Consider the following 28,000-nt stretch of genomic DNA (forward strand, 5'->3'; position numbering starts at 1 on the left):
TCTGCAAGCAGTGGTATTTCTGTATGCACAAGAAAGGGGGAAAGGGATCAGGATTTGTGACCAATTTCTGGATGTGAGGAAGCCAGATTCCATCAAAGACGTTGCCTTAAGTAAGCTCGGAGAAAACACTCAGATTTCAAAGAGGGAGAATGGGGAACCAGATTGTGGGTCTTTGAAAACTGGAGTCTTTGAAAACTGGGGGGAGGGGGTGAGAACTCCAAGAGCTTTTTATACTAATCCAGGGTCACCCTGTTCTCTGTTTGCACAGGATTGAGTTGGATAACAGCTCCCATTAGCACTGGGGGAGGCTTCACATGTAAATCCCATCTCAAATGGGAGAGTAAGCGGGGAATGTCCTGCTTAGTAAGTCGACATATATTTTTAAAATTTTTTCTCCTGGAAAATGCCCTTGGTGGCTTGCCAGAAGCTCTCAGTCCGAGGGGTTCACCTGCTTCCCCTTGTCATCGGGATTGTCCAGCATCCTCAGCCTCTTCTCCAGTCTCTGCTTCCATTCTTCTCGCAGCCTGGGGAGGAGATAACACACATGCGGTTGGTCATTACATTTGTCTCTAGGTCTGCTGGCCCAGTTTTGCTTCTCGTGAATATTGTTCACAGAAGCCCATGACTTTTGTGAATGAATAAAGAGTAAAATGAGTGAAGACTGTGAATAGGTAGTCTCTCCTCAGATTTAATTTAGTCTTTCCAGATTAATACTGGACTCAATATAATGCCAATCAAAGTTCCAGTAATATGTTTTTGTAGCCAACAAGATGACCGCGTAGAAAAACTGCTGCCTGTACAGGGTCCCAGCTGCTTGGGAAGCTGAGGCAAGAGCGTTACATGGGCCCAAGAGATTGAAGCCAAACTGGGCAATACAGCAAGACTTCATCTGAATGAAATCAATCAATTTTATATGGAAAATGAAGAGAAGAAGTAGATTAGCCAAAACAATGTTGAAAAGAAATGAAGTTGGAGGATTTAAGTGACACAATTTTAAGACAATATAATACAGAGTTACCATCATTAAGACTGTGGCTTCAGGAAAGGAACAGGCAGATGGATCAGATATAAACACATACTGAGATGACAATTGATTTGTGATCTCTGCTCAGTTAAAGAATGGGAAGAGAGGATGAAGAGATTGCTTAGTGGTTAAAAGTACTTGCTGTTCTTGCAGAGGACTAGGGTTCAGTTCCCAGCACCCACAGTGGTGACTCACAATTGTCTGTAGCTCCAGTTCAAGGGGATCTGTCTCCTTTTCTAACCTCCATGGATACCGTATGCATGTGGTACACATAAATGCATGCAAACACTCATACACACAAAATAACAATAAATAAATCTTTTTTAAAATAGGAAGAAGCTGAGATACCTTAATTTTTCTATCTTATGAACAATCTTAAAATGAATACAATATTCATCATTCTTGTCATATCCCCATCTATTCTGTTTTCCTGAGAGAGATTCCCAGAGATGAAATGTTACATTTAATCAACCCAGTATTAATATCATGAAGGCTCTAGGCAACAAACTGGCTCCAGGGAAATGTCTTTATTTTATTTTTAAAAGGCACTCATTACTAGTAGTGTGTGTGTGTGTGTGTGTGTGTGTGTGTGTGTGTGTGCGTGCTCATATGCATGATGTGTATGACAATGTGAGTACACACATGTAGAGGTAAGCAGATAATTTTCAGAATTTGTTTCTCTCCTTCCACTTTTGGTTTCAAGGACTGAACTCAGGTCATCAGGCTTGAGTGGTAAGTGCGTTTACTTGCAGATCCATCCCACTGTCCTGTAGCTTCTTATTTAAAACTCTGCTCAACTGCTGGTCCAGGAAACCTAGAAAGAATCTGGAGGGTGGGTATGGTGTTTGGCAATGTCTGTTGCCAAAGCATGTTAACTACCAAGGTCTAAAAGCTGAGATGTGCACAGAACAAGGCAAGTGAGGGAATCTTGTCAGGACCCTCAACTTTGAATAAACGTCAGTGGTATAAGAAGGATTTGTCTGCTTGAAGAGGGAGGTGAAGCACGTAACCTCCACACACATGAAAATACATGAAAACTGCCTCCCTCAAGGTCCTGGTACACTGCCCACATCATTGGCCAGAAGACATTTGCTGAGTTCTATGACCTATTTTGACACCCATCTCTTGGGCATATTCATAGTTCTATTTCTCCCTTGTGTTTGTTACCTGACATTTTAATTGTAACCAAGCTCTCCAATCTGAGGACATGAGTTCATAGGCTCTTCTTGTCACACGTCTTTTTTTAAAAAATATTTTATTTATTATTTTTTTTTATTTTATGTGTATGAGTGTATTGCCTGCATGCATGTAAGAGCACCCGTGTAGTTCAGTGCCCACCAAGGACAGAAGAGGTCATCAGATCCCCTGGAACCGGAGTTACAGACAGTTGTTAGCTGCCATTGTCACATATCTTTGAAAGGCTCTGTAACAAACTCTCCCTCCAACTATGTGACTTCTGTCACCCAGGATCTCCTCAAGCTCACTGATGAGGCTGGCTGCCTGGGTGCTGCATTGAGCTTGATAGACTCCTTCACAGAGTTTGGCGTCACAAGGAGATTTAGCTTTCACCTGGTGTTTTGCTTGGTGTGGTAGCTATGGAAACATACCACTCAGATGGGGGAGTATGACTCATCTGTGGCTGTGGCTACCACAGCAATACGGGGGAACTCTATTGGGGTAGTGGTACAGATAGGTCTGCCTTAAGACCAGTGCCAAGGCCAGGCCTCTTGTAGGCTGCTCCCAGTCAGTGACTGAGCATCTCAGAGGCACTAATGCAGGCTCATTCCTGCAGCTGTACCATCTCTTTAACAGGTGGCCTTGGCTCAAAGCATCTCCTTCAGTATAAAGTTCATTCTGCTGTCTACCCAGTTTTCTCTCTCTCTCTCTCTCTCTCTCTCTCTCTCTCTCTCTCTCCCTCTCCATCATCTGATGACACTTGTTATATCATAACTCTGATTTTCTCTTGGTGGTATTCTGGAGCTGGCTTACCACTGTTGGGGCCAATTATGAATTTTTTCAGGGTATTTTTTGAGTTGATTAAATGTAGACAAAGTAAAGTTAAATTACAGAGATTTACATTAATTAAATTATGTTAAAACCAAAGATAATAAATAAAACTTTTCATTTCCTGTTTCAGTATTTGATAATAATCTGGGCCTACTGTATTTGTGTGGTGCTAATGGGTGATACTGCCAAACATCTCTTCTCAACTCATCTTCACTGACATCTCGAAATAGACTGTGGTAGGAACATTTATACCATTGAATTTGGCAAGCCCTATAAAAATGCAAGACTTGCTTCCCATTCCATTCATTGTCTGATGGACAAAGGATTGCTCTTCTGACCAAATCTGTCAGTCATCTATTTTTGTAAGTAAAGTTTCATTGGAATACAGCCTTGTTTATCTGTTTACCTATTCTGAATACACATTTCTGCTTTCACTCCATAATAGCAGAGTTAAGTTCAACACAGATCACTTGAGCTATTGTGCTCCAAAGATTTACTACCTTGTTCTTTTTTAAAAATCTATGTGCTGATCCCTTATCTAGATTTAAGAAAGGGATGGAAGAATTATAATAATGCAACTTGACTTAGAAGTGTGTCCTATTGGAGTTGGGGAGATGGCTCAGTAAAGCACCTGCTGAGCAAGCATGAGGACCCAAGTTCAGATCCCTATGTAAAAAGCTGGATGTGATGATGTATGCCTGTAATCCCAGGGCCTAGGAGGCAGAAACAGGCAGATCTAGCCAAATCAGTGAGCTACATATTCAGTGAGAGATCCAGTCTCAAAAAATAAGGTGGAGAACAATAAGAAGTACTGTGGTTTCTATTGCACACACAAGCACGCGTACCTACAGGTACATGTACACACCCACAAACACCCACAGAAGAAATGTGTCATGTATAGGTATCACATTATGAATAACAAAAAGAACTGACAGTCCATTTTCAGAACTAAACACTATTATGATCAAGGACACTACTTCTTGGCTGAGCTGGATGATAAATAAGCATTGATTTATTATTTGATTTGTTCAAATCTTAGTTCAATTGTAGGCATTGGTTGGCTACAGACACAAAAGGTTAGCAAAAACCTATTAGAAGCATATTGTGAGAATCAGTTTCTATGTGGAATTTTATAATGAAGGGCATTTTGCATTTTCTTGGTATTTGCAAGTTGTGTGTGATACAGATTTCTTATTGGTAAGATTTACAGTAAGCTAACACATGTATATACATGTGCACATTTCCCCCCAGAAAGCCAGGTGTGACATATTTATTATCATATCATAACTTCTTTCCCATTTCTCCTCTTACAGGGGTTTCCCCCAATGGATCTCTGGCACATCTAACCCTGGCCTCTTAGAGGACCCGGATCAACACATTAGGTATGATGAATCTATTCTAGGAGGATGGCTTTGGACTCTGGGATTCATGGCACATTTATTCACTTTTTATAGCAGCCATACCACTATTTATTGCCCACCAGTGAAGGCTTCAGGTCCCTATCTACCCAAATGACCTTTCAATCTTGGTTTATGAATATTTATATGGATCGCTGTTCTTTTTGGTCAATATCTTTCATCACTCTGCTGTTTCTGTTTAGTTTTGGGTTCTCAATAAACTGGTGACTAGAAATGCATAGATGGAGCTTTTATTTTCAATAAGGAGGTCAGGATGAGGAAGACAGTGTACAACAATGAATGCAGAGGGGCTGGAGAGATGGCTCAGTGGTTAAGAGTGCTTGCTGCTTTACCAGAGGGCCCAAGTTCAGTTCCCAGCAGCCATGTCAGGCAATTCACAGCTGCCCGTAACTCTAGCTCCAGGGGTTCTGATGCCCTCATCTGGCCTCCACGGGCACCTGCACATGTACACACACTTTCACATGCTGTTACTATCCACACTGTTACTATCAATGACATGGCTTCTTGGCTGAGTCGAATAATAAACAAGCATGGATTTGCTGTTTGATTTGGTCAGACTTAGTCCAATTGCAGCCATTGGTTGTCTACAGACATAAAAGGTTGGCAAAAACCTATCCGAGGCATACTGTGAGCATCAGCTTCTCTGTGAACGTACATGAAAGGAGGCATACAGCTGGTATTAAGGCTCCAAAAGAATGTTTTCACCTGCAGCCTAGAAATGATGGTCTCACTTTTCAAATGGAGACCTCATCATGTTTGTTACTTATTGTTCTAGATTCTTCTGTGTTGTGTGGGGTGGCAGGTAGTATCTGGGTACTCAGACTCTCCTTGATTAGATTGGGGTTTAACTAGACAGCAGGTAGTATCTGTGAGAATCACAGTATGTTTGCTGGGAGGCAGTGAGGACCAACTGGGTCCAGGGTTGGACGTTTTGTGTCCTATGCTTGGCATTATGCATCTTGGTTGGGATTGTACCAGAAGCAGATTTAGGGGAAGGAACTGGAAAATAGAGGGAGAGGGAACTGAAGTGTTCAGAGAGAACTCTTAGCCTTCCCTGCTAGTCCAAATCTGTGACAAGAAGCTGTTAAGGAAGTGGTGGTGTGGGGAGAAGAGTCCCACACCACTGCCCAGCACTGAGAAAACTCGGGTGCATGATGGGAGTTCTTTGAGCAAAGCCTGCTTCCAGGTATTGGCTAGGCTCCACGCAAATATTATGATGGCTCCAGAAAGGCCACTCAAAGCTGGTGCTATGAGTCAGCTTTGCTCCCCAGTCAAAGTTATCTTGAAGGCACTCTGAGTAGGGCATGACTGTGGTGATCAAAGCATGCAAAGAAGAGTAATAAAATATCAATCCCTGTCCACAAGGAAATTCTCTGTGGCTACATTCTTGACCTATCATTTCATAGCACAGTACCACAATATGAAACATTTAAATTTCTGTCCTCCCCTTTTTTCAAAGCAGGGTCTCATGTGGTCCTTGTATCTGAGGATGACCTTGAATTCATGTTCCTCCTGCCTGTACCAGTGCTGGGATTACAGGCATGCATCGCCATGCCAGGTTTTATGTGACATTGGGCATTGAACCTAGGACATGGTGCATTCTAAGCAAGCATTCTACCAATTGAGCCACAGCTCCAGCCCTGTGCTTTGGTTCTAACATGAAACTCCAGATGAGGGTTTTTCTCCTTCTCCGTCCTAGCCAGAATAGACCATTTCTGTTGCTTTTCCACACTGGGGGGAAATGAGACTGAGGTTGGCTTTTTGGTATGTGTCCTACACATCACTAGGTCCCTGGTCTTGGGGTAGAGCTCAATCAGTGGACATAGGCTGACAGCCCTTGATATACTGGTCCAATCCACTGAACATACCAACCACATTTCTGTTTTGGTATAAAAACCTACCCCTAGTTTTTCTCACAGCTTATTCTTTGTAGACTAAGTGTCTTGTCAAAAGTTTGAATAGTGATTTCAATTGGCTAGCAGGGTGTGAGTCAGCTAGTCTGTGATCTGCACCTGTAAGTGATTGGCAGGCAGCTGAAGAACAGGCCATAGCCGAGGGGGAGCCCAGTGGCTTTGACACAGGCTTCATTAAAGCCCCTTCCTCTTTCAAGTCTACCAGATTTAACATTGCAGTGGTGTGGGAATTCTGTGAGCCTCTGAAGAGATATTCTGAAGAGTGTTTATTGTATTCTTTACACAGAGTCACTGTTTGGTTGCTCAGTTATAGCTGTGAACTATTAAATTATGATTTAAATATTCCTCATGACTTATCATCTAAGCTTAGATACTTTTAGAAATAAAGGAAAATGAAATAAAAGAAGTTATTCCAGAAGGAGAGCTGATGATAAGGCCTTTCCCTGGCAAACCATGAGTTAAGAGCACACACTGTGCCTTCACTGCACTCAACTTTCCTCAGATTGCCCCCAGTGGGTATCTTGCAGTTTCCAGCTTCTCCAGAGAGCCAATCCAATCATTCTGTGTTGACGGGCTTGGAAACAAGAGGAGCCACAGGACCTGGATTGGATCCCCCTGGACCCACAGGGTGGAAGGAGAGAACCAACTCCTGTGTGTTGTCCTCTAACGTGCACACAATACGCACAATAATAAATGTAAAAAGTAAAATAAAAAACAAAGGGAGTGGAGTGTTTGCAGTTGTTGGATACTTACTCTACCTCATGAACATACATCCAGGACCCCTGCCAGATACCTCAATTACCAGGGAAAAGTGAAATCTCACAAAACCCTGGCTGTCTCCTCTGTCAGTGAACCTACATGCTCGTGCTAAACACCTTCTACCCAGCTCTGGCACAAGATTTACAAGCTCATCCAGCAGAGATAAAGGAACATGACCTTGATTTTGTTTTATCCTATAAAGGGCTTGTTGGAGAATTCTGAGAACTTTGTTTTACTGTTTACTTAAAACATGTCTTGATTGCAAATTGACTTGGATTTGCCTTTATAAATAAAAGGAAGAATACAAAGCTCTCTCTGTCTCTGTTGTGTATTTAAGTGTGCACTTAAGCATAGTGGAGTTCAGGAGGCAGATTCCCCAGGGCTGGAGGGGGGACCAAGGGACTTATGACAATCAAATGTATCCTCAGAGATTATTATTTTGTTAGGACACTGTTTCAAATTGTCTGTTCAGATTAGCAGGGGCTTAAACAAGTGTTCTGCCATTCTAGTTTTGATTTTAAAAGTCCTGGACTGTTTTGCGCAACCAGGTAAAGGTGTGTGTGTGTGTGTGTGTGTGTTTGTGTTTGTGTGTGTAAAGCAAACTTGAGCTTTCTCATTCATTGTCTATCAAATTAAGAAGGGTCTTGACTTTGTTTTGCATTTTCTGCTGATATATATTAGTAGCCCTAGAGACATCAGAGCCTATTACAAGTTTTGCTTTAAATTCAGCACTCAGAGCTTCTGGAAAGGAAGACAGGTACAGGGATGGGACATGATTCCCATGGGCTAGTGGGTCAAGACCAGGGGAAGAGGCCAGGAGCTTACAACTGACTCTTCTCACCTCTCTGGGTACCTTAATATGCCACCCTGCAGCACGGAGGAACTCCTGGTTTTGTACTGGTAGGGGATATGAGACAGGGAGAAAGAGAATCAATCGACAGGACCACTTGCAGCAAGCTGCTTCCTAGGCACCGGGTAGAGAGATGTGTATCCATGCCCGCTTCCTCTAGGAAAGATCTGTGGTTGATAAGAGCTTTTTTGCTGTAGACTGCAGATGGCTTGCTATATTGGAGACAGGAATACCAATAGGGTGATATCTTATGTTACAAACAACATGATCGATGGCCAGTAATTCCCTTTATAAATGGCTTGTTCAGTGGTTGATGATAACTTTTGATTAAGACTGCAGGAGCTGGGGCTGGAGAGATGGCTCAGTGGTTAAGAGCACTGATTGCTCTTGCAGAGGACCCGGGTTCGGTTCCCAGCACCCACATGGTGGCTACCAACTATGCTTAACTTTAGTTCCAGGGGAATCCGAAGCCCTCTTCTGACCTCCATGGCATTGCACAACATGGGTGCACTCACATACATGCAGGTAATACACTCATACACATAAAATAAAAATAATAACTAAAATATTTTTTTAAAAAAGACTGCAGGAGCTGGGTTGGAGGGATGCATTAAAAAATAAGACAGTAGGAAATTCCTTTGCTCAGATAAGACCAGAGAGAGCTCTGGAGATGTAAATCTTGTTTACAGCCTTAAGAAGCAGCCTGAATCCTGAGGGTGAAAAGGAACATGACACCCAGGAAGATATGATAAGAAGTTAGGAGATTTAATGGGGTATGCTTCGATGTCTCAGAAGCCCCTCTTTCAAAGCAGTTCCTTACAGGCCCTCATTGCTAAGCCTACATGCTTAGAAGGCCCAGACTTTACTCTCCACCCCCTCCCCATGATGGTCAGCAGTAGCTGTCAACTTGACACAACTTTGAATGACCTAGAAAGAGAGTCTTGGTGATGGATTGTCTACACCATGTTGGCCTTTGGCATATCTGTGGGGAATTGTCTTAATAAGGTAATTGATGTAGAAGACTCAGCCCACTATGGGTGGTACCATTCCCTCAGCAAAGTGGAGGAATCGCACCAAGTGTAGGCAAGCAAACTTGCATGCACTCATTGTCCTCTGTTCTTGGCTGTGGATGTGATGTGACCAGCTGTCTGAAGTTCCTGCCTTGACTTCTCCACAATACAGGGATGCAGCCTAGAACTGTGAGCCAAATAAACCCTTTCTCCTCTAAGTTGCTTTTTGTCAGGATATTTTATCATAGCAACAGAAATGAAACATCTCCACCCTACCAGCCCATGTATCTGCTTGCAGACTTGGGTTACTGAGTCTGCTTTTCCGACCTCAAGCAAAGGAACTCTAAAGGTATAATTTCCCCTTTTTCGTCTTCCTTCTTCCATCTCTTGCCAGAAGTCTCAGAGATCTCAAGCTTGCCTGCCCTGCTGTTTTCTCTCTTAAACTCCAATAGAATTGTCCTTAACTTTTTTGATGAGTCTGTTTTAAAACTATTTCATCTGGAGAATTAAAACACTAGAAAGGACTCCAAGTCCTCTGATGACACTATTAGGAATGTGGCTGGAATGGTGACAGAATTCCTCTCTGGCTTTGGAGGGAGGCTTCTGCTTGGGACTTAGACGACTTTTAGAAAATGATGTTGAAAACTGCATGGGGTGGCTCATGTCTGTAAGCCCAGCACTTGTGGGAGATGGAGGCAGAAGGATCAAGTGTTCAAAGTCAATTTCAGGTACATACCCAGTTTGAGGGCACCCTGGGCTACATGAACTACCACCCCACAGGCAAGTCTTGGTGAGGCTGCTCCTACTTTTGAGACAAAGAATCCAGGCAGACCCTGAGGAATGAATTGTTCCTGCTGCTCCAAGGCACTGACCTGTCGGCAGGAGGTGGCCTTATGGTAGACTCACGCTACCCATGTTCTCTCACGTAAATAAAACATCCCTTTTCAGTAGACTCTTGACATGAAATAATTTTCCAATGAGAGAAAGGCTGCACTACCCATCACCTGCCCCAAGGACTCTTAATGTGTGTCTTCCCAGATGTGGGCTCTTCCTTAGCTAGTTTTTCACACAGAGCCCTCAAGCTCATCTGGAAGCCTAATATATGCCTTGTGATGAGTTGAGTAAGGGATTGTATTTTATGCTTATATTTACTTATTTATTTTGAGACAGGTTCTCTCTCATATAGCCTAGGCTTGTCTCAAACTAAGTAGCTAAGGATGACCTTCAACTTCTGATCCTCCTGCCTCCATTTCTCGAGTGCTAGGATTGCAGGCTTGCATCACTATACCAGCTCTTGAAGAAGAGATTTTAGGGAACAACTTTATTTATTATGGGGGGTTATGCATGTGCTATAGTGTTTGTGTGTGTGTGTGTGTGTGTGTGTGTGTGTGAGAGAGAGAGAGAGAGAGAGACAGAGACAGAGACAGAGACAGAGACAGAGACGGAGAGAAACAAATTTGAGGAATCGATTCTCTCCTTTCACCTTTATGTGAGTTCCAGAGATCAAACTTGGGTTACCAGACTTGAATAAGTGCCTACTGGCCATCTCACCAGGCCAGACCTTAATTTTTGTTTGTATTTAAGAAAGTCTTATGCATATCTATTGGTTCTCAGTAGGAACCACTCTGTGCCCCAAGAAACCTTTATCACAATGGGAGAGGAATTCTGCTGACAGCCAGGATACTGCTGAACATTGTACAAAGGATAGGAAACCACTTCACATGCCTTAACATGTCAACAGTGCTCACAGCCCTGTGAGTAGCAGGCTACATAGATGTACCTGAAAAAACCCAGTTAAAACAGTGGCAATACGGATTGACTGGTTCTATTAACCTTGCTTCTGACTTTCTGTACTTTATGTTTTGATACCTTAAAAATTTTTCTGGCTAGGGAGAGACTGCCCCCCTTAGCAGAAATAGCTCCTCCACTGCCTTTCAAAGACTGGGTCTCAAATAGTCGGGTACAAGGTGGATAATCTTAAACTTCTGAACCTTCTACTTCCACAGAATGCTGGGGTTACAGGTGTATACCACCACACCTAGTTTATTTGGTACTAGGATTTAGCCCAGGACTTTGTGCACATTAGGTAAGCACTCTTCCTAGACCCAGCAAAAGACTCAGTTGCTTTCCAAACCATTTACTCCCAAGTCTGTAGTTTCAACCTTTTCCATATCAATTTCCACACTAGCCACTGTGTGCCCTTGCAGAAAGGTTCCTGGAGCCAGTACCAGGAGCCAGGCAGACAGAAGCCACCTGGGATTATTCAAACTAGCCAAGCTTAAACTCTACTTTTTCTTGCTTTCTTTTTCCATTGAATCCCCCAAAGATTCTGACTTACCCTTTCCTCCTAAATCCTGTGTTCTCACTTAAACCTGGTCCTTCTGTGTGCCTGAGGAACGTGTGTAGATATCTCTCTGGGTCTTGTGTGTGTAGTGCCCTTCTTTCCCTCCATAGCTTGCTCTGGTTTTCTCCCATGGCTTCCAGACCATGGTACCACGTGCAGCATCCTCCTTCTTACAACGGAGAATGATGAAAATGAGAGAGCTGAGTCCTCCTCTTCACATCTAGTCTATTTCTGAGGAAACCTACTTTAAAAACAAGGACAGAAAAGCAAGCCACATACTTTCTCAGGGCACTTCTCTCCTGGCGATCCTCCTCCAGTTCTCGGTAACAAGTCTGCTTGCTAATTTCCTTTTCCCAGAAGCTTTTGAGTTCATCACAGGTCTCACAGCAGAAGACTTCCCGGCGGATGTATTGATTGTTCATCCCTGCAATGTGAAAGACAAAGCGAATTCCAGTCCTGCAAGTCAGGGCATCCTGACCTGGGGAGAGTTTGAACCCAGGCAAGTCTAACTGACATTTGTGTATGTGTACCTGTAAGATGGTCACGTGCTTATATATGGACTCTGTTTTTGCAACTGCAAATGAAGATTACAGTAAATATGTCAAAGATATTCTTTAAAAGTGGAAATGAACAAAGATAGAAAGGTCATTTGTGACCCTTGCAGGTGGTGTGATCCTACAAGCACCTGGACTTTTTGTTGTCTTTTGCTGTTCTGTAAGTTATAGAAAAATTATAGTAATGTAAGTAATTCTAAAACATGGAAATTAAAACATTTTGTTCAGTGGGATGCAAATGACAGTAGATGTCAATCAGATTTTCATCTACTTATAAATTCATTGCTTTTTATATTTTTTGGACTCATTTGTAATGAGAGAGAGAGAGAGAGATGTATGTATGTGGGTACACTTGCCCATGAGTGCTTAGAGTACTTATGTGGAGACCAGAGATTGACACTGAGTACCTTTGTCTATCACCTTCCACCCTATTTTTTGAGAGAGGGCCTGTCGCTGAGGCTGGGGCTCATTGATTTGACTATGCTGGTTGTCCAATAAGCCCCTGGGGAATCTATCTGTTTCCACATCCCCCCCCCCCGTATAGGGATTAATACTACACGTTGCTTTGAGATGGGTGTTGGGGAACAAGTCCTCAGGGTTGCAAAGCAAGCACATTGTCCACTGAGTATCTTCCTAGCCCCTCACTTGTAATTTCTGTCTAGTCTTCCCATTATATGTAAAATAAAATCTTTGCCACATTTGATTTTACATGTTTGAGAATCACTTTCATTTTATTAAAAACCCTTTAACATTTACTTTAGCTTGTGTGTATGTGTGCATAGGTGTAAAATGACTCCACAAGCAAAACCTCTGAACCCAGTGCAGAGCAAACACTAGGTGTATAGCAAATGTCACTCTTTTCTGTCCCTCCTCAGAGAGTGACACTGACCTCAATTCTTCACTGAGCAGTTGGTGTGTGAGAGGAGTGTCTATACACTGTTCCCTTTCATGAGATGAGTGGTCCTATACTCAGTGTTCTGATCAGGATAGAATTTGCCTGTGGCCTCATCATTGAAAATAGAGCTGATTTTAAACCCAGGTCTGCTCGCCTTCATAGACAACTCTCTCCATGGAAGTCTAACTTGAGCTAATTAATTTTTCATTTTGTACATGAAGAAACTGATGCTAAAAGGCATTAATTGACTTTGCTCAGGCCAAACAGCTTCAGAGTGCTAGGAGCCCGTATTCTCCCCCACACCTTATCCTATCCTTGGAGAAAGGCAGCCTGCCTTTGCATTCTCGTTCTGTTGAGGAGCTCAAAGCTCTCTCCTGTGACTGACAGGACCCTCAGTGTTTGGGTGTTTGTGGCTTAGTGGGCTCTGTTTTCCTAAAGAGAGGGACTTGGTCTTGTTATTTATGATGACTTGAAGTATTTAACAGATGTCACCTATTCTTTTTCATAAAAAGAACCTGTGAATGGAAGTTCCCCTGTGGGCATTGCAGACATCGAGAGAAAGTCAGGGGGAAACTGATTCTGTACTTTCTGGGTAAGAGAAGTGTTCAACTTTGGTGACCTTTTGAGATCTTTCAAAGCAAGGACGATATCCTGAGCATCTGAGAACCCTGGGCTGTCCTCTATCCTGACAATGGCACAGTCTTCTGTATCCAAGGGTATATGTATGTCCCACTTACTGCCATTTCCAGGTCAAATAGATTCAGTGCAGAGAATTCTAATAAATTTCTAGTCATTGGAAAGGAGACTGTTAACAAAAATCTTGGATTTTTACATTGCCGTTCTTAAAACTAGGGGACAGAATCCTTGCCCCTTCGTACCATTGGATTCCCTGTGGGTTCGGCTGTTGCTAAAGGGGGAATCTAAAGTCTTCTCACTCTCCTGAGGTGCTGATATGAGGTAAGAAAATACTGCCTGTGCCAGGTAGATGACTTGGCAGGTATAAGCACTGACTACATAAGCCTGATGACCCAAGTAAGAGCCCTGGAACCCGTGTAGAAAACCAGAGGCAATGGTGTGCACCTATAGTCCCAGCACTCCTCAGGTGAGACTGGAAGTGGAGAGAGAAGAATCACCAGGAAGTTTAGGGGCCAAGTAGCTAAGATTATTCAGTGCAACAGCAGAAATATCAAGAGAGATCCTGCCTCAACATGGCAGAAGCAAAGAACGGACTCGAAAGCTGTCTTCTGACCTCCACATACACACTGTGGCACGTGCACTGGTGCACACACGCGTAACTAAAATACAATGAAAATACTGCTTGCTCTGAGCTTATAGGGAGGAATTATACTTACAACTTAATAGTTTAGGTAGAGGTAAAGAAATACCCCCTACTTGTGTGATTTCATCACAGAATCCTTTATTATAAAATGTCCCTTTTTTTTTTTTTTTTTTTTTTTTCTCAAGTTCTGCAACTGAGTCTGCCAGTACCTCCCTAGCCTTTTCAGTTACCCCTGCCTTGGGCAATTTTTTTTTTTTTTTTGAGATGGAGTCTCATGTAACTGAGGCTGGCTTTGGACTTGCTATGCTGATTCTCCTGCCTCTACCTCCAAGTGCAAATCACAGGAATGTACCACCACACCCAGTTTATGTGGCGCCGTGGTTGGAACCCAGGCTTCGTTGCATGCTAGGGCAAGCAGTAGCACAAAGGGTATTGGCCGAGCCAGGAACCAGGGGGATCAAAACAGCTGAAAGCAGAGATGCCCACACGCCCAAGGGGTGCATGGAATCTGAGTACACCCAAAAGAAGTTGGACAGCGAGCTGTTAGGGATCTGAACTGCTGGCCAGTTTGGATCAGGAAGCACTTAATGGCTCTGTTTCCACGGAGAAGCCTTGCCTTAGAGAGAGGTCATGAGCTAAGTGATAAGGAAGGCACTGGCCTGTGGTCCTGAGTAGCATCAGAGCTCTCTTAAGACAGTTCAAGGCTGAGCCCAACCCCATCTTGGCCAAAGAAAAGATAACTTTTGCTGAGTCTAGCAGAGGCCTGCCTAATGCTCCTCTGGGTGTGGGGGTGTGTCTGACCACAGTGTTAGTCTTGTGCTCTCCTCACTAGTGCTGTAACCACAGCTTGTAGAATGTTCCCTCTAGGCTCCTGTGTTTGGATACTTGGTCCTCAGCAGATGGTGGTGTTTTGGTTGTTGTTTGGGAAGTAGAGCCTCCCTAAGGGAAGTGGGTTACTGGAGATTGTAGATTTTGGGGCTTTGTAGCCTGGTTCCTACTTCCTGTCGGCTGTCTCCTTCCTGATTAAGGACACAGTGTGGCCAGGTACCTATTGCTTCTGCTGCCATGCCTTCCCTGACACCATGGACTGACACCCCTTAAGCTATTAGCCAAAATAACTTCTTCTTTCTTTAAGTTGCATCTCATCAGGTATTTGATCACAGCAAAAGTAACTAATACCCTTAGCTTTCCTTAAAACAATTTCCAGAGTAGAGGAAGACTCCTGAAATTATTTTACTTACTGCCTCCCTCCTTTCCACGAGTCAGTCTATGCAGCCCTCTTTCCTGCACCCATAACTGAGCATGCAAGCTGGTCAGATCCCCGGATTGCTGTTATCCCAGGAGCAGATGGGAAGGGAGGTCTTTACTGTGTCTCACCTCACCCATGAGGGGATGTGTGGGCACAGTTCTCTAGACTGCTCCCATCTCTGCCTCACTCAGCAGCTTCGCAGACTGTGCTCTGTCAGTTAGATACATGAGTGAGTCAAGGATGAGGGCGCTGGATTGATTTCTACTGTGATGTTAAGCAAGCAAGAATTTGTCTCATAGAGTCCTTCATTAAGTATTGTGACACGGTTCTGGGTCCTCATACACAGACTTCTATTTTATTCCTCAAATGTGACATGCTTGTCTCCAGAGCGTTTACAGTCTTTTGTCCACCCCTGGTAAGCAGCAACAATGCTAACTGCCTCCCCACCCCATGGACTTTGGTTTATACATGACATCAAATGCCTCACTTTGTACTGAGTCAGCTGGTATTTAAGGTTTATTTATTTCTGTTGCTGAGCTGTTAGGATTAGGAAGACTTGCCCAGGGGGTATTGGAGCCTTGACAGACACCTTTAGCAAAGTTCCCAGTGATGAGTCTCACCCAGTGCCACTTAGGATATTGCTTCTGTGGCCTCTTTATGGTCAGGCCATACAATCAGGCTCACTGAGTGACACCGAGCATGCTAAAGAAGTGACTGATTTACTAAAATTGATAGCTGCCCATGCTAATGACCACACTCAGCCCTCCCCGGTTAGCCATAGCTGGTCGTTTTGCTGAAAGATGTGAATGAACTTGAGCTTTTAGCATAATGACAGCTATACCATAGAATACATGTGATTTAAGTGAGGTGTGCTCCTTCTCTCCTGTGTCTTCTCTTTTTCCTTGCTTTATATTCTTCGCTCCCAATCACCGTGTTGACTGTGAGCAGCATGGTAGTGGCTGGTATGGGCAGCACTGGATCCTCAAGGAATATAATTGAGGGCTAGGGCTGTAGCTATGTTGATAGAGTGCTTGCGGCAGAGATGGGAGCACATGAAGTCCTGTGTTCAGTTCCCAGCACAGAATAAACCAGGCACGGTGGTGCATCCCTGTAATTCTAGCTCTTGTGAGGTGGAGGCAGGGGGAGCAGAAATTTAAGGTCTTTCTCCACTTCACAGCGTGTTTGAGGCCAGCATGGGGTACTTAAGACCCTGTCTCAAAAAAAGAAAAAAAAAAGAAGAAATGGAATTAATAACAGTTTTAGGGAACTATCAGCCCAAGGGAAGAAGCAGGAATCAAAGGCTCTAACTTTCCCTGGGAACTGATGAGCAAGGCCGTCTATGACTCACTGTCTCTGTACCTGCCCTGATCTGGGCAGCGAAAATCATCACTATACATGGACAGCTCTCATGTGAGTGAAAAGCAGCACCCAGCTGCTTTCTCTGTGGGGTCCAGAAGAAGGAAAAGCTGCGGTGATCTCTGCTGCATGGACCTGCAGTGTTTCCACAGTTCAGAAACAAGAGTTGCGATGACAGGAGACTGTCTGCTCCTGAGCTACTTAGCCAAGATGAAGAGGAATTTTCAACTCAGGTGCCTCCATTCTGTTCTTGTGCAACTGATTTTTTTTTTTTCTAAAAATAAACTTGACTTCAACTCTTTCCCCTCCCTCCTCCAAGTCACAGCCTGTCTCTTTCATCCACTGGTGGGTGCAGTTAGAGGGGAGGGACCTCTCAGGGGAGCAGTGAGTGCTTTCAAAGTCTTCCCTCCAATCCTGAGCTTCTTTAAAAATAGAGGATAACTTCTTTGTCCAGTCATTTGGATAACTTGTTTCTCCTTCATCTCAACAGCTTAAATAAAGAGCAGAAAATTTAAATAAGTCTAGAGGCTGGAAGGTCACATACATATTCTAATTCAAAATTATTTATTAGTTATTATTATTTGTGTGTGTGTGTGTGTGTGTGTGTATGAGTGCCATGGCATGCCTGTGGAGGTCAGAGGACAACTTTATGGCACTGGTTCTCTTCTTTCACCTTTTGGTGGGTCTGGGAATCAAACTCAAGTCATCAAGCTTGTGTGGCAAGCACTTTTACCCACTGAGCCATCTTGGCAGCCCTATTTTCATAACTAACACATAGAGATACATCTGTTTCCCATGCTCATCCACAGCTATATTAGGTTCCCTGTATGTGGTGGTTTGAATGATAATGTCTCCCACAGGCCTCAAGTATTTGGACATTTTGTCTCCGGTTGGTGGAGCTGTTTGGGGAGGTCTTACAACTGATGGTGGCCCCGAGACCATTGGTTTTCCCTTCCCATCCCACTTTCAGACTTTTCTGGATGGACATGGAGTTTTCTCCTTTTCCATCTTCACCTTCAGAGGTGGAAGTTGTAGCATTGTGGAAAGTGGTTCTCCTCAGTTTAGCTCCTTGCAGAAACAGGGAGTTTTTTTTGTGGAGGGAGGGTCTTTTTTGAGACAGGGTCTCCCTGTAGCCCCAGCTGGCCTGGAACTCACTATGTAGACCAGGCTGGCCTTGAACTCACAGAAATCTGCCTGTCTCTGCCTCTGCTGGGATTAAAGTGTGCATCACCACACTGGGAAAAATGTAACTTTAAAAAATTAACGTGTGTTTGTGTGTGTGTGTGTGTGTGTGTGTGTGTGTGTGTGTGTGCCACAGTGCACATATAGAGGCGAGAAGACAGTTTTTTAGAGACATCTCTCTCCCTCTACTGTGTGAAACAGGGGGATATGGAGGCCAGAGGACAGCTTTTTGGAGACAGTTCTCTCCTTCTACCATGTGTGACATGGGGATGAAACTCAGGTGGTCAGGTTTGGTGGAAAGTACTTTTACCTCCTGAACCATCTTGTCAGCCCCAGAAACGTTTTCACTTCTATCCCCTTCACTCCCAATTCAACCAGGCTTTGGGAATTTGTCTTGAATCAGTTTTTATAGTTTCTCTTGTGATTACTATCCTTCAAAGCTACCTCAGATTTTGCTGATTGTATGTTTGTGTCTTAAGAAGAGGCTGGGAGGGGGTAAAATTTCTTGGGGCAGTATGAGCTAGTTCTCAGCTAGAAACTTTAGCTAAAGGAGGGCTTATGAAAAATAGCGGTGCTTATACTGTATGTATTATATATATTTGTATATATATTATATGTCCATAATAACTCAGCCCTATTGTTTCCTCTGGGGGTTCCATGGATTGACTGTGTGATACCAAGTCATGAAGGAGGGAACACCAGCAATTGCTAGGGAAGTCACTATGGCTTTGAGGTCTTGTGACCTTGAGAGACATATTTAATTTTTCCTGAAGCTGAATTTCCTCATACGAAAGGTGCATTGTTCTGATGATTAAATGAGATAGTGCGCTATACAGAACACACAACATAGTGTCTTGGCTATGGTGACTGCTTGCCACCACTGTTTGTGCTTTATACAGCAGCCTACATTAAGTGGAGCACCAAAGGTTGCCTCTAGGCAGCAAACTGTGGTAGCATTTTCTTATTTCTATGCTTAGGGATGAGGAAGAGAGTTTGACAGGCGAAGTGATTTCTTCCTTGTTCCAGGGCAGAGCTCTTGCCCTGATTTGTTAAGTCTCAGCCCCTGCCTGCTTCCTGGTGGGAGGCTGACTTCACACAGAAGAGTGTGACCAACGCATTCAATGTTGGAATTGCTGATTCAGTCTTGAAAAAGATCTCATTTCATGATCTCAGTAGCTTTGGGAAACAGGTTGTATCGTTTCCTCCTTTACCAGGCCAGAAGCCAGGTATAGATGAAATCATAGAACCAGCAAAGTCTGGTGCTGGACTCTGAATATGTCCTGCTTGATGCCAAATGCATGTCATCACCTCCCACAGTTTGATCCACATTCTTTATTCATTTAGGGGAAAGTTCATCAATCCTAGGAAAAATAAGGACTGAATGTTTGTCCCCTCAGATTATGATTACATGCAAGAAGCTCTGTAGTTGTATTGCCTGGACACATCCAGGCCCACCATGTGTTGTCAGTACTGACAATACCTCTGTGGGGTGGTCAGAGGCCTTGCTAAGTAAGTCAAACAGGAGTCTGTAGGGGAGGCTCTGGGTTACTTGCTAGGGATGAGGTAACAGAAGCAATAAAAACAGAAGCATTGTATACTTAGATGATCTGCTCAAAAACTAAATTTCAAAAGATCAATATTGAATGAGTGGAAAAACCTAGAATATGGACAGTGCAAGATCATGAACTTGCTGCTCTAAGATGTGGCCAGATGCTTTAAGAGATGTGAAGCCCAGGAAGGATCTTGCCACGAGCCCCTGCAGTCATATCCCTATCCCTATCCCTCTGCAGAGAGAGTTGTGATATGTGTTCACAAGGCTTCCTCCCCACCTTTGCCTCTAGAGGTAAGCTTAGCACAAAGCAGCCTTGAGTTACAGCCTTGTTTCTTATGTAGCACACCAAACTCTAGTAGTCTCAGATTGCATATTCCTCATAATAAAGCCATATGCTACCCTAGAACACTCACGCCCTCTAGAAACCAAAGTGGGGAGTACCCTTTGTGCTCAGATCTTCTCTTGGACTGTGGAATGGAGCCCCTGCTATGGTGGCCTGCATTATTAAAAGGCCCACTTACTTTAAATACATCTCAGTGCTTGTCAATCATGTCAATAGGGAACCAATTCTCTCCCCCTTTTTCTATGACAGACAGCACCAGGATTGCATCAGTGTTCAGTTTCTCCATATCAACAACTGGGCTGGGAGGATTAGAGAATGGCCTTGTTCTTAGGATGAACACATTGAAGGGTTTATGGGTGGAAGGCCATGATGTCTTCTTTATTCTCAAATCAGTCAGAAAAATACATAAGGAGATGAAGCAAGTGATGAGGCCATGGCAAGTGTATCTGGTCTACTGGTCCATGGATTTCTTTCAATTCTTCTTTTATTTTTCCTTCTTCTATGCTGGGAATCAAGCCCCCTGCTGCTTCCTCATATCTGCAGCCCTGAGTTATCCTTGTAATTGTTTGCTATCTTGATGTTAGTTCCATGTAAAATGCTAAGCCAACAAAAATTTTCTTTCAGGCCCCTTGAGATGGCTCAGCCGGTAAAGGTGCCTCCTGCCAAGCCTGGGCAGCTGAGCGGGACCCACGTAGCGGCCTGAAAGTAGGACTCTGACATCCACACGCATGCTGTGGCATACACGTGTATACACTGTGCACATGAGCATACGCTTGAAATAAAGATGTACAAAATGTTTATAAAAAATAAAAATTACTTTCATCTCCTTACAAGAGAAAAACTACAATTTCCCTTTTCTTTCCCTTTTAGTCTCCAGCCCCTTATGTAGAGTGCTAACATCTGTAGATAAACTGTGGATACATTTTTATTTTTAAGATTTTCTGTGCTGAACATATTTATAGTGACAAAAACATGGATGGCTTGAAAAATTTAGCTAAAAGGACAAGAGGAGTCTGTCCCAATAGCCAGAGTTGGAATGATCTGAGTAAGAAAATAACACAATATGGGTTACACAAAATTGACATGATTAAATAAGTGAGAGAGAAGGAAACCTACTCCTGTCAGAAGTAACTAGAAGGAAGGAGTAAATAGAAAATGCGAGGCAGCGCCGCTGCTGACAAGGACAGAGAGAGTGAAACCTGCCGCAGGATAGCCCCGCAGCTTCAGGACCATGTCCAGGCTTGCTCACTCCAGTGAAGGGTGGACCCGGAACACGCATTCTTTAATACCACTCCCACTTTTCTTGAGTCTGGTGGTACATGCTGTTCAAGGGGGAAAACTGTAACTTTTCAGAGCAGAGGCAAGGGGCACCTTATGCAATGAGTGAGCTCACCGCACAAGCAGCCATCGTTTCCATGTGCCCCAATGTGATTGGATGCAGCAGAGGATGTGGTCTTTTCTACACACCTCCCAACTCCAGAAAGCCCAGTCTATTCATGGGAGCCATTGCTAGGTTGTCCCCACTCTAGCAAATAACCCCCATCTATGCTCATGCAGGCACCTAATTCAACACAGTGGGTCACACAATAAAATTAAAAGACGGGAAAGTAGATGCTGGACTTGGGGAGAAAGGATTTGGTGGAGGGGGAAGAGATAAGAAATAATGGAGGTTGAAGAGGACTTTGTTCAAGAAACATTATATGGCGCTGGACAGATTGCTCAGTGGTTAAGAGCACTGGCTGCTCTTGTAGAGGACCTGGGTTCAGTTCCCAGCACTAACATGATCGCTAACAATGCTCCTTAACTCCAGTTTCAGGGGGTCTGACACCTTCTCTGGCCTCTGCAGGTGTGGCACTCATGGGTGCATTTACAAAGCAGGCAAAACTTTCATACTCCACAAAGCTCAAAACCCATTATATATGTATGAAATTGTAAATGAATAAATAATAAATTAATAAATAAGAACACTAGAAATAAGAAAATTGTAGACAAGGCTCAAATTCAGGGCCATTCTACAAAAGATCTGACCACTGTTCCTTGAAAGTGTCAAGGTCAGGGTAGCCTAGAAATTGAATGCTGGCCTCACATGCTTCAGTCCTCGTATGTTTCCATTCCTAGAAACACAGATACATACATGTGCACACACACACACACACACACACACCAAGGTCATGAAAGATAAGGAAAAGTTGAAAAACTGTCACATAACGGAGGAGACTAAGGAGACACTGTATATAATATATGTGTCTATATATACATGGGTATATGTGTGTCCCACATAAATGCAATATGGGGTCATGGAGTGGATCTTAGAACAGGAAGAAGAAAATTAGTGGAAAAACTAGAGCATCTTCAGGGACATTTATTGTGCTGGTGTTAATTTAATAGTTTTGATAAATATTCCATGTTTGGGTAAGGTGTTAACATCCTAAGGAAAATAGATGACAGCCCTATGGGAACTTTGTAACTTTCCTTAAGTCTAAATGTATTTCAAAATAAAAAGTAAAAATAAAAAGGGACTTATATCATACACATACATCTTCCTACCACCATTGGCAGATGTGAATTATGGGCTGTTTTCTGGCTGTGGCATTTCCAGTGTGTTTAGAGGTGTTCTGCCCCGGAGCTAGCTGTGCCATGGAAGTCCTACCTGTGTCACAGAAAGAGCCCCGGACTAGCAGCTAAGAAACCTGCATATTCTATGTTGATTTCCTCAGCTGTGAAGTGCAATAAAACTGACAAAGTCAACCCAGCCTCAGCTGAAGAAGCTGTGGGGCCACATGTTTAGCTCCTGACGTGATCTATGCTTAATAAAATCTCGGGTCGCCTACTTTATACTTTGGATCATATATAAATCAAGTTTGTGTGATACAGGTATGTTTAGAAGGCTCTGTGGCAAATTCTAGAATGTGTGCCTCCTTAGAGGAGACATGCCATTCAGCTCCAGACGCTTGTGGCCAAATTTTCAAGTTTGCTGTAAATACCAATTTAAAAGAAAAAAAGACATGTAATCTTATTTTAAAATGTTAAAATTTAAAGCATCGGGCAGAATGTGTGAACATATCTGCTGGCTAGACTTGGCTTTGGGTGTCCAAGTTTAGGTCCTTATATGGGCAAGTGAGCTCTCTGTAGCTGTGCCCGAGGTTCCAGGGGAAACCACCCCAGGTGCATACAAGTGCAAATGAAACACCACACATACTAGGAGAGTTCAACCTCCATGGCTCAGGGCCCTTGTTGCCCCAGGCCATAGCTCACTACTATCAATTTATACTGGGCCCATCAAAGTTTGATATTTCCTCACATAATTAGGAATGCAAAGGACCCAGGAGGCCACCAGCTTCTTGTGCTATGGCCTCGGTGAGTTGAGATCAGAAGCCAAGTCATCACTCAACCTGGCTTTGCTCCTCATATCTTCAATTAGATTCACGTACTGTGGGATAGGAGCTTGCTTAACCCTGTGATCTTCACTGTGTCTCCATGTGGAGATCCTGTCAGGTCCTCACAGCCATGGTAGTTACCTGCTCAGACTTCTGCAAAGACTTTTCAGCTAAAACTAAGCCTTTCTCTTGAAAACTGTATATTCTCCAGTGAAAAACTAGTAAATAAGTAAATTAAAAAATTGCTAATAAAATTCACTGCAGATTTGCCAGCTCCCTTTCCAGTTCCCTCCCTGCTTCAGCGAGCTGCTTTCCATTTCTTTTTTTAAAAATTTGTTTTTATTGAATTTTTTTGTATATTTTATACAGAACATCTCAAACAATCTTAATGATTTTTATACCTCCATTCCCCACTGGCACACTCACATAGCCCCCCCCGCCCCCCCCTAGCCCATATACTCTGTCATCCCTGTTAAGGCCCACTGTATCATCAGTGTCCCCAGATGGTCCCAAGTGTAAGTCCATCCACTGAGGTCTAGTCAGCCTATCTAGAGTCCCTTGTTTTAGGGAGATCAGGTCTTTTTCACCTAGCAGCAATCAGTTGTCAATATTTCTTCAGATAAGATTGGTGTCTGCTGCTCATTTTTCCAGTTCTATGCTGGGTTTTTGTCTGCCCAAGTTTGTGTGGGACTTGTGTATGCTGATACCATGGCCATAGAATTATATGAGCAGGTTCTCAGGAGCTTGTAGGACTCTGTCTGTGAATTGCCCAGACCTAAATGACACATCTACAATGCAACCTAAGGCTCATGGAACATGGAACAGGAGTAAAGAAGAAGACACTAATGAATCTCTCGGTTCTCAATAACAAAGCTCCCTCATGCAGCAGAGGGCCAGGAACACAAAAGGTCACAAATGGCCAAAGCATAGAGATCAAGACTCTGCTGAATGATGGTCCTTGGACAGGACTCATTTATTAAACTTCATCCACCCGAGTCTCAGGGACCATCTCGGAAGAGGGGGTGGAAAGATTGTAAGAGCCAGGGAGGAGGTGCATAACCATATGGAAACAGAATCTTACAAGCTCCTGGGAATCTGCTCATATGCTTTTCATTTCTTAAAACTTGCTTGTTCTTCTAAAAGAAATATACTGGTTTTAACTCTCACTTCGTTTCTCCAGACTGCCAGCCTGTGTCCTTTTGGCTGTCACTAATCAATGCCATATCTTTTCTAAGATGGTGGGCGCTAGTTACTCTGATCTCAATATTTTTCTTGTAGAAAATGAAGTATCAGGAGGCTGAGGAGATGGCTCAGTGGGTAAAGTGCTTATCTTGCAAGCATGAAGACACGAATTCCATCCACAGAACTCAGGTGAAACAAACAAACAAAGTGGGGGCCAGGGAGATGGCTCAGTGGGCAAGGGTACTTGCTGCACAAGTATGAGGACCTGAGTTTGAATCCCCATTACCCAGGTAGAAGTTGGGCATGGCTGAGTGTGTCTGTAACCCCAGCATTGAGAGACCAAGGCAGGTGGATCCTGGGTGGTCACTGGCCACCCAGCCTAACCTAATACAGAGAGGTTCAGGATTAGTGATACACACTTTCTAAAGGGAATAAAGTGAAAAGTGATGGAGCAGGGTACCTGACATCATCCATTTGCCTCTGTACACACACAGGTACACACACACTACACACATTATACATACACATATTATACATATGCATGCATACATACAGGAAGAGACAGAGACAGGAGACACACAGAGCAGAGCAGAGCAGAGCAGAGCAGAGAGAGAGAGAGAGAGAGAGAGAGAGAGAGAGAGAGAGAGAGAGAGAATGAATATGTATAAATATGGAGATCTGGAAGGAGAATGAATATGGATGAATATGGAGATCTGGAAGAAAGTCTGTGTAGTGACCTTCATGCCACACCAAGTCACAGGCCAGGCTTTCCGAACAAACTGGATGGATGATTCTAATCAAAACAGAGGGATTCCTTAGAAACCTCACGAGGCTCAAGAGAGGCAGGAGAAGCTAAATGCAACTGACAGATTCAGGAAGGTGTCAGAGGGCAAAGGAAACAACATAAGCCATCCCAGGGACAATACACTCACACTCATTGGGGCTACGTAGGAGGAAAAGACATAAGGAAAGAACCACAAGACTACCAGCAGTACTAGTTGCCCCTCCCCTAGCCCCAGAGGCCGTTTTTAGGGCATTACCCACACCTATTTTTTTTCTGTTTGTGCTAGTCCCTGAGGTTGTGTGTGGATGTGTGTGAAAGTTGTATGCCATAACTTATTCAATCATTCTTGTTGAAAATCTTTAGAATGGCTTGCTCAAAGGATTATGAATTTCATAAAGATGTCCTTTTAAGACTATTTTTTAAAAGGTAAAAGTTGCATGCATATGGTAAAATATTTCAACTAATTATAGTAGCCCTTCCCCTCTTGTCTCCCTGGGGTCAACAGCACTTCTCAATGATATCTATGGCTAACAATGCCTTATTTATTCCATTCTAATGAAAGCATGCAGATTCATGTATATGTGTGTATTCTTTTTTCTAAGCAGGACCAAAGCATATATGGGGTTTGGCTTGTCTCGCTTAAAGCACTTTCTAACATGTTGCTTCCACAACCTTTCAGTAAACTGTTGATTGATATGCCATAACTTATTTAATCATTTCTGTATTGAGGATATTTAAATTAATTCCTGTTTGGGAATACTGCAAAAAAGAAAATCTCAAGAAAACCTCTCAGTGGGTTATATGTTTATCTGAAGCATAAAGTACTATAAGTCATGAAATGTTTACTGTATAACTGAATTGCCCTCTGTAGTTACATGAATGTTGAAAGTATTGTTGTCTTGGAAGCATCTCTTGTATAGAGGTACTTCCAGCTCCTTCCTGGGCAGAAAAGAGCAGGCTGCTCCTGTACATGCCCCTTAATGGAAAGACAGAAGCACAAATCTTACACCGAGGAGAATGCACCAGAATGCGCCACTCTGGCACAGTTAGCACATCTATTGAATAAATAAATAAGTGAATCAGGGAGTGTTCCTCAACTGGTGATCAGCATGTGTCACAGTTTAATTATTTTGTGCCCATAAGAAGGGGCAATCATCATTTGAACTGGTAAGCATAGATGTTAACTATCTTTCATATTTATGCTAATAAGAAAGATACACAATCTTATGTAAGTAAAAAAGAATATTCTAAGTTCTAACAGAAGACAGGTATTCTGAATGGTCAAATATAATCCTCATTTCTCCTATTTTTTTGAATGAAATATTTGAAATAAGAAAAGCAAAAAGGCCTATGGTTACCGTATTGCTATTAATATTCCCCCCGCCTCCCTCTGTCCCTCCCTGCCTTCCTCCCTCCTTCCCTTCCTTCGTTCCGATGCTGAGGATCAAACCCAGACTCTTGTGCATGCTAGGCGGGCACTCTACCAACTGAACTTCACCCATAGCCCATGTTAGTTTTTAAATTTATGTTTAAATGGTATTTATTCATTTATTTATTTATTTATTTATTTATTTATTTATTTATTTATTTTTTTGAGACAGGGTCTCCCTGTAGCCCCAGCTGTCCTGGAACTCACTATGTAGACCAGGCTGGCCTTGAACTCACAGAGATCCACCTGCCTCTGCCTCCCAAGCTTAGAAAGCTTCTTTTAAATTTTGGAAAAGCTACTTCAGTCTCCTCATATATGAATTGAGGCGGCCGTGTGTGGGTCCCCTGAGGTTCCCCTGACTTGAATAGTTGGGAACATCACCAACATTTAGTTCTAGGGGAGAGTCTGAACTTCACCATTGTTTCTTCACTTCCAAATGAGGACATTCGGCTGCTTTGCACACGTGGAAAGGGCAAATAGAAATACCCACACTGGCTTTAACAAAAGGAGCTGCTCTCATTTCTCTGTACCTCGCCTGCTACAAAAGTCACTCTTACTAGCTTTCACATGCATTGAGGGATTTAGTTCTATTTTCAGTAAATCATTACTAATTTGGAAAAGTTTTATTTCACTGCGATCCTTTAAAAACAACAACAACAACAGTATCTCAAGTAGCCCAGGCTAATCTCAAACTTATAATGTAGATGAGGGTGACCTTGAACTCCTGCCTTCCTGCCTCTACCTCCCAAGTACCCAGATTAGAGGCATGAGCCACTGGGCTAGGCTTCTAGTAGTGATTCTTGATGTGGTCTCAATGGTCAACTTATACTTGAAGAGTCCTAGAACTCAGTCTTAGATGCAAATTTTGCATTAAATATCCATTTACTCAAGTAGTGCTAGTTGCAAGTTGGCTTTGTGGATTTGTGCAGTCACATCTCTCTAATGAGGGAACACAGAATAGTCAATTCTAAAACTAAAACAAAGTGAAATTCTACAGCTTAATTTTTGAAGTGCCAGGTTACTCAGTCAAGTAAAAACTTCAAATGAATGACTAATCCTCTCCATCAGTTTCAGCGGAGCTTCTGTGGTCTGGCACCTCTAGCAAACATTTCTTGGGACTAAATTAGCCATCAATCAACATGAGATATATTCCTTAGTTTGGTTAATCTTCACAGTCTCACTCAGTGAGATTGACACCAATTCTTGGCGTTTTCACCCTCTTCTACTTGAAATTCTTGCATAACTAACATTTAGGGAAAAAAGGAAAAAAATCAGAGAGGAAAAAAAAAACAAAAAACACAAAACAAAACAACCCAAACTCTATTCCTCTAAACCATTCCTAGCTAGCTATATGGTGGGCTATTCTCACACCTGACAACACAACACACCTTACCTTAGAGATGAATTGCAGGTGATATCCTGCTGGTATCCTGTTAGGGTGCAAAGAAGGGCGAATATCCTGGCCCTGGCTCCTGCCTCCTCAGCTCTGCTTT

General features: G+C 43.1%; 1 protein-coding gene across 1 annotated transcript; it reads right to left on the reverse strand.

Moving 5' to 3' along the window:
* Positions 1–21: 21 nt before the first annotated feature.
* LOC115072026 (protein FAM240B-like) lies at positions 22–27,995 on the reverse strand. The gene is made up of 3 exons (XM_029568305.1): positions 27,901–27,995; positions 11,605–11,749; positions 22–524 (listed from the first exon to the last, which is right to left on the reverse strand). Exons 2-3 carry the CDS (start codon positions 11,745–11,747, stop codon positions 431–433), a joined length of 237 nt encoding a protein of 78 aa, XP_029424165.1. The 5' UTR covers positions 11,748–11,749; positions 27,901–27,995; the 3' UTR covers positions 22–430.
* Positions 27,996–28,000: the final 5 nt, after the last annotated feature.

The sequence above is a fragment of the Nannospalax galili genome, unplaced genomic scaffold, assembly GCF_000622305.1.
Source record: "Nannospalax galili isolate Female #2095 unplaced genomic scaffold, S.galili_v1.0 scaffold1360, whole genome shotgun sequence".
NCBI classification, from domain to species: domain Eukaryota; kingdom Metazoa; phylum Chordata; class Mammalia; order Rodentia; family Spalacidae; genus Nannospalax; species Nannospalax galili.